At 45.1% G+C, this 10246-nt stretch overlaps 1 protein-coding gene across 1 annotated transcript in view; it reads left to right on the forward strand.

Moving 5' to 3' along the window:
• LOC308470969 (cyclic AMP-dependent transcription factor ATF-7) overlaps positions 1–10246 on the forward strand; it is a 107148-nt gene that overhangs the window by 90502 nt on the left and 6400 nt on the right. Inside the window, exons 8-11 of the mRNA XM_080994727.1 lie at positions 36–149; positions 1849–2001; positions 3524–3721; positions 6730–6838. Of these exons, the coding sequence (XP_080850853.1) occupies positions 36–149; positions 1849–2001; positions 3524–3721; positions 6730–6838 (574 nt within the window). The remainder of the gene's footprint in view (positions 1–35; positions 150–1848; positions 2002–3523; positions 3722–6729; positions 6839–10246) is intronic.

A 10246-nucleotide genomic window follows, 5' to 3' on the forward strand; every position in this document is an offset into this window, starting at 1 on the left:
TACAAGGTGTTTTCCATTCCCCTTCCAACTTATAGCTGGCAAGGCCTATATCTGTGGTGCCAAACATTCCTGGTATTCCCGGCCCTCCAATTATCAGCAGCGGCTCCATTTCACCATCAGGCCTTCCAGTGCACTCAGAAGCTAAAATGGTGAGTTGCATTAGATAACAACAGAATCGGCAAGCTTGCCTATAGTATGATTTTAGGAAATGAGATGCAGCCATGGTTGGCCCCCCGACATCACCCCCTAACACAGTTATTTCATGGGGGATAATCTCAAAGCATGTGGTCACTCGATGCATGTGGTCACATTCGGGTTGCTGTTTTTCTGTTAACACTTTCTGTTAACACTGAAACCACTAGCAATTAAAAGAGATTGCCGTATACTTTACCTTCTCCCCTAAAAGACAGCAATTTGTAGTCTGTCGGTGCAAGTTGCATAGCCTATAACTGGATGGGATAGCATATATCCTTGTAGGGAAAGTAGGGAAAGGTAAAGGGACCCCTGACCACTAAGTCCAGTCGTGGCCGACTCTGGGGTTGCGGCGCTCATCTTGCTTTATTGGCCGAGGGAGCCAGCGTACAGCTTCTGGGTCATGTGGCCAGCATGACGAAGCCACTCCTGGCGAACCAGAGCAGTGCACAGAAACACCGTTTCCCGCCGGAGCGGTACCTATTTATCTACTTGCACTTTGACATGCTTTCAAACTGCTAGGTTGGCAGGAGCAGGGACCGAGCAACAGGAGCTCACCCCGTCGCGGGGATTCAAACCGCCAACCTTCTGATCAGCAAGTCCTAGGCTCTGTGGTTTAACCCACAGCGCCACCCGTGTCCCTAGGGAAAGTAGAGTGGGGTGGAAAAGGGTAGGATAAGGAAAGGGCAGAACAGAAAGCAACATTCAGATGGAGGCAACCCAGGCATTCTTGTGACACCTAGGTACATTTATCAAGCCCCTCATTTTTTTTCCTAGCGGATATTAGACACTGTCAGGAAGGTTCAGTGCCCAAAATACATTATGAAATGGAAGAAGGTAGCTGTGGATATTGGCGATGTGAATGCTTGTCCACAGAAGTAACCTGCGGTTTCTTATGATTTCCAGATTCACAGATTAGTCTTTTAGTCTGCTCTTCACTGCTGCTACCGGTGTCCCTGTGCTACAGTCCTTGGGGAGGAGAGTAGGAAAAGAGGGAACAAACATGAAAATGAATGTATTTCTGCCCTTCATTTTCAATATAAAACAAAAAGCTGCATAAGTAAATAGAATTCTAACCTCGGGGGCCTCTTTGTACTTTAGTAAGGGAGCCAACTGATCTATAAGATTCAGGTGATGCTGTCATCGTAAAGAAAAAAGGCACATCCGTTTTCCAAGTAGCTTTGCAGTCTAAATTTAGAAACTGAGTGGGAGACAACAGAAGGGTGGGGAGAGGTGTGAAGAGAGGTGTGCGGGTAGCACACAAAAACCAAGGATGATTTTGGAGAGCCAGAGAATGAACATGAGCAAATGCATTGATATACGTTTAGTCTTCAATTAGCTCAGTTGTCAGTTTTAGCTGGGACTAGATTTTGCTAGTTGCCTGTGATCTTCATTGAAAATGGTAGTTATGTATATAGTCCCTCCCTCTGCCTTGCATCTAGCTTGTGTCCTGACATCATCATGATGTGCAGTTACCTGTCTTACCTAGAAATAGAAACCCGGCTATCAGCAGCATGTCCTAAAGAGTCTAGCCAAGCTTCATTCTCAACACCCTGCATCTTTGTAGTAAAGAGAGATGGTGTGTGTGTGTATCGGTAAAAGAGAAATAAATGGTTGAGCCTCTCCTGATTTTGTATTGTTTTTGTCCCCCTACAGAGGTTAAAAGCCAGCCTGACGCAAGGAGTTACTTCCTCACTAAATGGCAGCGGCATGGTGGTGGGCTCAGCAAGCACAATGGTGACATCTCATCCTGAACAGGGTCAGATACTCATCCAGCATCCCGATGCACCTTCTCCAGCCCAACCACAGGTCTGCTTGAAGCTGGAACACATCAAAGCAGGACTTGGGACGGGGGATCTGTAATACTCTGGGAAGGGGGGGCGCTATACCATGGGCATTTGAATTTGATTTGGCTGCAGTCACACTCCTGGCTTGTGGTGTGACATCTGATGGGAAATCCAGTGGCTGCTATCAAATTCAGAGGCTTTGTGTAAAAAGAACAAGTTTCGAGTGTTCATGACTGTGGAGGAATGAGGGAAATTGTTTGGGTGGCTCGGAACGAAACATGAGAACTTAAAGGAGTTGAAAATTGATAAGACAAAAGCACAATTACCCTCTCACCTTTGGTTCCCATTGTCATACACAGTCAGATGTGCTTTTGCAGGCTTTTGAAACACTGTAAAAACCTGACTGAGGGACGCGGGTGGCGCTGTGGGTTAAACCACAGAGCCTAGGGCTTGCTGATCAGAAGGTCGGCGGTTTGAACCCCTGCGACGGAGTGAGCTCCCGTTGCTCAGTCCCTGCTCCTGCCCACCTAGCAGTTCGAACGCACATCCAAGTGCAAGTAGATAAATAGGTACCACTCCAGCGGGAAGGTAAATGGCGTTTCCGTGTGCTGCACGTGTTGTTGATTCTGCAAGTAAGAATAAGCATAGAAATGTTATGGGCATATAATTCATTTGTATGGGGTTTCTTCTCCCCCAGTTGCCAGATTTAGCTTTTCTAGCTATAGAATCTGAGATGTTTTGGCACTGAGTTCCAGATCCCCTGAACGGGTATAGGAAGCCTGTTGCCTTTCAGAGAAGCTGCGTCTTTCACCCTGTTGCTTCTGTCACCACTGCTGCCAGACAGTTACCAGTTAGGCATCACAGGCAATTGGGACACAGTCTGGAATATAGACGCAATGTTTTCAGATCTTCTCTCTCTCTCTTCCTGTTTTAATGACTTGGGTTTAAATGCACCCCATTTGTTCCTGCCAGCTCACCAAATGCCAGCCTTCCATCAAAATCACCACCTGCTCTGTCAGCTAGACAGGCTTCCAGAAGTTTACTATCCATATGCTGCCTGACTGACAGTGAGTAGTAGCAAAGTGTAAACTGGTCTGCATAATTATAAAGCCCATTTGGTGGGGCTGAGCTAAGATGGGAACCTGCAGATCTGTTTTGCTCTTGGCAGCTAGTTTTCTTTGTTCTCTTGAAATAATGGAAAAGGTTTTCAGTGTCCCTGCTGGTCCCACAGAACAAGAACGGCAAAGCAAATAGGTTAAAGGGTTAGAGGATTATTACTCCATATGGCACAGTCCCTACTGGGTTAAAAGAAAGAAAGCATGAACACAATCAGTATTTGAGTCACTTGCACAAATCTTACATTGCTATTTTGCCTAAATGTCCTGGTGAGAGTTAGTGAGGATATGAGATCAAGAATTGGGGAAATGGTTCTGCGTTGTTACTAATTGGCCGCTGAGTGTTTAATGGGCTGCCCTGCGAGTGCACAAACTGCCCAGTTAATCTTGTTCCTTAATTTCGGCAATTCTTTCATTCTTCAACCCCAGGTTTCCCCAGCTCAGCCCACGCCTAGCACAGGAGGCAGACGGAGACGCACAATGGACGAAGATCCAGACGAGCGCAGGCAGCGTTTCCTGGAACGGAACCGGGCTGCCGCCTCCCGCTGCCGCCAGAAGCGCAAGCTCTGGGTGTCATCCTTGGAGAAGAAGGCGGAGGAGCTCACAACACAGAACATCCAACTAAGTGTAAGTGCTTGGAACATATTAAATACTTTTCTTTCAATATTACACTTAATTCGTTCCGGAGGTCCGTTCTTAACCTGAAACTCTTCTTAACTAGAGGCGTGCTTTCGCTAATGGGGCCTCTCGCTGTCACTGTGCCACCAGCACATGATTTCCATTCTTATCCTGGGGCAAAGTTCTCAACTCAAGGTAACTCTTCCAGGTTAGCGGAGTTTGTAACCTGAAGCGTTTGTAACCTGAGGCGTTTGTAACTCGAGGTACCACTGTACCTCGGGTTACATACACTTCAGGTTACAGACTCCACTAACCCAGAAATAATACCTCGAGTTAAGAATTTTGCTTCAGGATGAAAACAAAAATTGTGCAGTGGCGGTTCGGCAGCAGTGGGAGGCCCCATTAGTTAAAGTGGTGCTTCAGGTTAAGAACAGTTTCAGAATGGACCTCCGGAACAAATTAAGTACGTAACCAGAGGTACCACTGTATCCACATTTCAATCACACACAAAAATACAGTCTGCTTAGCTTTCATCTCCTGATTGTGCAGGTGAAATGTACTTTTCCATATCAACAACACCAGTGCAAAAGCATATCTGAACAGACAGGGAAATGCCCACTCCCTGTAGCATCTCAAGGAAGCAGTCAGCCTTCAGTGGGGGGCAGAAGCAGCTTTCCCCCATAATGTCATGCTTATCTTGGGGGGATTTGAATGCTCATACAGACTGGGTAAATTAAAGATTTGTAAATCAGTCTGGAGACATATACTGGAGGGTGTTTCAGCAGATAGCATCCAGATTGATAGTTCCCAAAACTGAACTTTATACCACTAACAGAAACAGTCAGGTCTGCTTCAGAAGCAGACTTAGTAGGGAAGGAGAGAAGCTGGGCTGACAGCTGCAACTTTGCAAACTACTTGGCCTTCTCTTGATCTCTGAGACAGTTGGGAGGCTCACAGAATGCAAAGCAGACATCATCACCACCTTTAAGCAGGCACGGGATTTCTGATCCAGTTGTCCTCTCCAATATTGAGCCATGGCAGTTACTGGTAATATCAGGACTGCCCTTCTTTATCCTCAACCACAGCTTTTCAACCTGACTGCTTGAAAGTTGAAAGATGGCAGCCCCGGGATCATCTCAACTCGTCTGCTGTCCTGTAACTCTTCCACCATAAGCACCTACAGTAATGCGTGGTGCAACACATTTAGGAAATGACATTTTATTTTTCCTTCAAGACGGTTTGGATTCTTGTATGTGACCAAATACATAGACAAGGAAAGTTTTAGCAGTTTTCAGTATCATTGGAAGCCTAGGGGGACAGACGGTTGCCTCTTACCCCAGATCAAGAAGTTATTTACTGCTGTTAATGGATTCCATCTCTCGTTGGTCATGCCATGAGCCTGAGTGTTGGTGTACTTCCCCATAGTTGGTTTGATGCCCTTAGCTGCAGCACCTTTGAAGGTCCTGAGTTCTGACACGCAAGACCTTATCCTTAGTATTCTTTACATTCGCCTTATGCAACCAGAAGGAGCCTTCTTGTTCTCCTTTAGGCTTTATTTACCAGCAGAGGGGTTCCTATAGCTACTCTATCCTTGCATTATCTTTGAATATGCTACCTCTAATTCTAGCTCTCTTGGTTAAGGAATGGCTCCCTTTTCAGCCTTCTGGGAGAGAGCCCACGCAAAAGGATACCTTTCTGTGACATCTGCACATCAGCAGAGGCAGCCTTTGGGTGCAGAGTTCTTAAGCCTTAGGGCTCAATTACAGCAAAGGTGTGAGAGTTTTGTTCCCTCCCTGGGATGCTCTCCTGTTTAATATCTTATTACAGAATGTCCTCCTACCTGGTGGACTTCTGTTCTTGTAAGCAGTGACTCAAATCCTTGCCTAAGTGCATGCAGCGTGTTTTTGCTTTCACTTTTCCCACCACACTGAACCTTGGAAGGCCAGTTTCTCACGTTTTATCCCATATTTTATGGAATTTTGTCCTAATTTGATTTGCTGCTGGAGGTTGTTAGGGGCCACTTGGTTTGCAGTTCTTCTGTGGGATTTTCTTCCCACAATATATATTGCTTCGCTGTCTTTTGGAAAGTTCCCAGCTTCCAGGAAGAAGATTTTAGCCTTGCCAGGCTGGTCCCTGGGAAGGGGACCCAATCCAGCGGTGGACATCCTGTCTCCCTGTGAAAGCAGAACGGAAGCAAGGACTTCCTTTTCACCCAAAAGGACTCCTCTGAGTTCTCTCTGTCTTCATTGAATGAATCTCCCTGCCCATTCATAAGTACCTTCTATGTTATCTTTGGAGTGCCGCAAAAAGACTGCTGTGGCAGGGTTACAAATGCAAGCAGCTCCTGCTCAGATGTTTTAAATGCAAGCTATGACCTGTGACCCCTGCAGAGGCCACTTCTGCATACTAGGACCTAAGAATAGCTGCCACATTCCATGCAACTGTATTAATAAAGGTTGGAAGTATTGTGGGGTTCCTGTCCAGTTGGTGCTGTGGCTCATCAGTAGCTGCAATCTCCCCTCTTGACCGAACAGAGTTTTGGCCGAGTTCCTTGCATGGAGGCTTGGCTTTCATTGTATTTCAGCGATGGAAACGTGTGCCTTTAAACATTCTAGCAAGCTGCATGTGTGTGAATTTTAGCCCACCCTATCCCATGAACTTGAAGTGGATAACTATTTCTGTAATAATTAGAGCATTTTATATTGCAATTTTACTATGTTTAAATATGCACTGTTGTTCGAGGGATTTCCCCCCGCCCCCCAATTGATTGTCGCTCCCAGATTCAGAGGCAAAAGGCGCTGCTTAAGCACAGAGTTAAAATCCTAAGATCAGATCAGTTATTTAAATGCCAAAAATGGAGCATTTCCTGCCTCCGGTAACCAGCAAGAGACTCATTCATGATGACTCACAACACCCCCCATTTTATACAATACCTATCCCGAACAATTAAGGACAAAAGTTTGAAAGGCTGGACATGAGAGCACATGCAATGAAGATAAATGTTTCCTTTCCTGCAGAATGAAGTTACATTATTACGGAATGAAGTTGCTCAACTCAAACAGCTTCTGTTGGCTCACAAAGACTGCCCTGTCACTGCATTACAGAAGAAAACACAAGGTTATCTCGGTAAGTGGGGAGCCGCTGAACATGCCTGCAGGGCCAAAGACGGTAGGCTGTGTAGATGTTTCAATCTCCTTATAGTCTTACCTTGGAATTCGAACGGAATCCATTCCAGAAGTCCGTTCGACTTCCAAAATGTTTAGAAACCAAAGCACAACTTCAGATTGGCTGCAATAAGCTCCTGCAGCCAATCGGAAGCCGCAGAACGTGCGTCGGACGTTCGGGTTCCAAGTGATGTCAGGAGGAGCCACATGTGCAAATTATTTACACCTGCTTATAGAAAGATCCAAGGAGGTAGCAGCAGCCAAGGCAAATCTCAGGGCAAAGGAAACAAAACAAATACAGTCGTACCTTGGTTTTTGAACGGAATCCATTCTGAAAGTCCGTTCGACTTCTGAAAACATTCGAAAACCAATGTGCGGCTTCTGATTGGCTGCAGGAGCTTCCTGCACTCAATCGGAAGCCACATTAGACATTCGGGTTCCAAAAAACATTTGCAAACCGGAACACTCACTTCCGGGTTCACAGCGTTCGGAAGCCAAAACGTTTGGGTTGCAAGGTGTTCCAGAACCAAGGTACAACTGTAAAGGTTCATCACTAGGAAGCCAATGTAGATTAAAGGTCTATTTCATAAGAACTAACTAGATCAATCCGCCAGGCAGGAAGATGAGAGCCATAGGGTTAGAAAAGGGATCTCAAGGTGGAGATGTTAGCTGCTCAAACATTAGCTCCCCAAATCTCTGACTGAATCTCTGGCTGGGCTATAACCAGGGACTAAACCAGGGACAGGGAACCTTTTTCTTAGTTGAGGGCCCTATTCCCTTGGGTATCTGTATGCTGGAGATGGAGTCAGAGGCAATAACAGATGGAGACAGAGACAAAGGTGTCCTGGATTAGCTAAACTGGAATGAAGACTTCCTTGCTCCAGTTTTCACAAGGCTAGCTCAGATTCCCAATCCTGAGTGCAGGTGCACTCGGAAGTAAACCGATTGGGGTTTGATGGGGATACATAATACAGTTTTTATCTATTTTAATTTATTTAGAACAACAGACAATTACAGCTGCTATTCTGGAAAGAAAGTGAAGGCAATTCCTTTGTGACCGTAGTATGTGTGTTCACTCGTACACAGAGAAGGGAGCTTGGGTCGGGGGGGCCTTCTTTTCCCATGCCATACAACAGGAAAAAGATGCTTTAAAAAAAAAAAAATCAATAAATTGTTATTAAATTTTTTTTAAATGGCCCCTTAATTGTTCTGAGACTACAAAATGCACAACAGTTTACTCTAAAGAACCAGGAAAAATAAAGAGGAAGCTATCAGGAAGGAAAGAACTCTGATGGGATAGAAGAATAGGGCAGCTGCTGGAGATTTCAGGGGCATGCAAAACCCAGGCTGCAGTTTATCCATCTGTGGGCTAAAGGAAAATGCAGGGGAGGTGTTCCTGCTCCTGCTCCTGCCCACTGTCCATTCCTTTCATTTAAACTGCTTCTTTACCCCTGACCTATTTATCTACCCCCCGACTCGATCACCCCATTTCCACAGCCTGGGTTCTTGAAGTCTCCTGCATCAGATCAGTTAGTAAGATCTGGGATCTGTGTAACCCTTTGATGCTGGAGACAGGAGAGACTTTGGGCCGGATCCTTCCTTGCCCTAATATTTGTAGTGCCGTTTTGGCAAAACAGCTTAGCTTGGCTGCTGGAGATGTAGAAGAGGGTAGGAGGGAAGGAACAATAATACATGAGACAAGAGACTGTTTGCGCTACAGAAGGCATCACTGCTGTGAGTATTGAGAAATGCCACTTGCCTGCAGTGAACACACATTCGCGCCTTGCAGAGCTCTTGGCAATATGCTGTTTATTTTGATTCACTGCAATGACTCACCGTTTGAGAAATGTGGCAGTGAAACCAAACTGACTCCCTCTTCTGCCTCCCAAGGCTGTTCCTTTGTGTACAATGCAAGAAGGCAGCATGATTCTTCCACCACCACGCCTGTTATCATTTAGAATTTATCATTTGTATCATTAGTCTTTGTTGTCTGCTTGCTGCAGGAATAGAAATTCAGTTTGCATCTGCATATTAAAAATGAAATTATCTCTGTCTTGCGCATGCACACCGACACACAGTCTTTTTTTATTATTGAGATTTGTGACTAAGCAATTCCTTAAACAAAAATGCCAGAGGGCATGGATAGAATTACAGCTTCCTCGTGCACAGTTGGGTTATTTTATTTGCAATACCTTGCAAGTAATTTTTATGTTAGGGCGGGAATGCCAAAATACCATAAACTGCAAGGAGACAACAAGGCAAAACAACACAGAATTTGTAGCACACTATGCTAAAGGTTTGTTATTGTTGTTCAATAGGACATGAAAGTAAAAGCCGGATACTTCATTTAAAATTTGAGTAAATAATACTGAATGGCATGTGAATATTGGTTTGAAACAGCACTGTCATGTACCTATTGTACGGCTGGATTTTCCTCCTGTGTTTCTGGATACACAGGTGCACTCCTGGGACAAAAGTAGCAGCTCATGGCAGTTTTTCCCTGCTTTTGAGCTTGACCACAAGTCAATAAGTGTGTTTGTACTAGCTTGTTTTCTGGGATGTATACCAAGAACAGATGGTGCTATTCACAGTGGATTCCGAGTGAAGGCACTGATCACGGCTCCATTTTCAGGTTTCGTTCCAGGAAAAGTTTCTCTCTAAAGAAGGAACAAGCTTGAATCCCCATGATGTTCCACATCATGGTCTAAGACTTCACATAGAATATTGGATCTTTGAGCTGGAAGGGTTCCCGCATCCCACTTGAAATAGAGCCTTCTTGAGTTGGCAGGTGTGCTGCTGTCAACGGAGAAGAGCTCTGTTCAAAGCTACTGGGGTGTCTACTGCTTGAAACGGGGGGTCTTGCCCTGGCAGAGTGAGCTCTGTTTTTAGTAAGCTGGAGCTTCTCTCAGCCGTAGGTCTTCTAGAAAGCAACACAGACTTGGCTGTTTCTTCTTCTTCTTCTCATAATGAATGCTGAAATCATGCTGCTGAACCTCTAGCTGCATATATATGCCCTGATAATTTTGTTGCTGATTCTTGAAAAACTGGGAGAGAGTCCTGTGGCAGATATAGAGAAATAGTTTCCGGAACTGTGAAGTGGCCATGTTTAGCTGCTGCTGAAAGAAGGTGGCAGGCAATGTTAAGAAGGCACAGTGCTGGAAATTCATCGTACCTTGTACTAGTGATTGAAGGATTGATTAAAGTCTGGTCCATCCGGGTTCTCATAGGGGACTTAGCCCGTTCTGTTTACAGGTGAATTTTTAATGAAAGATCTTTCAAAAATTACCCAGAAATGCACACTTAAAAAACAACAACTTACAAGATGGCCCAAAGTTGGCATGCCACCTCCTTTCTCCCTGCCTCCTTTTAA

Source organism: Podarcis pityusensis (assembly GCF_964106645.2).
Source record: "Podarcis pityusensis genome assembly, chromosome: 2".
NCBI lineage: Eukaryota > Metazoa > Chordata > Lepidosauria > Squamata > Lacertidae > Podarcis > Podarcis pityusensis.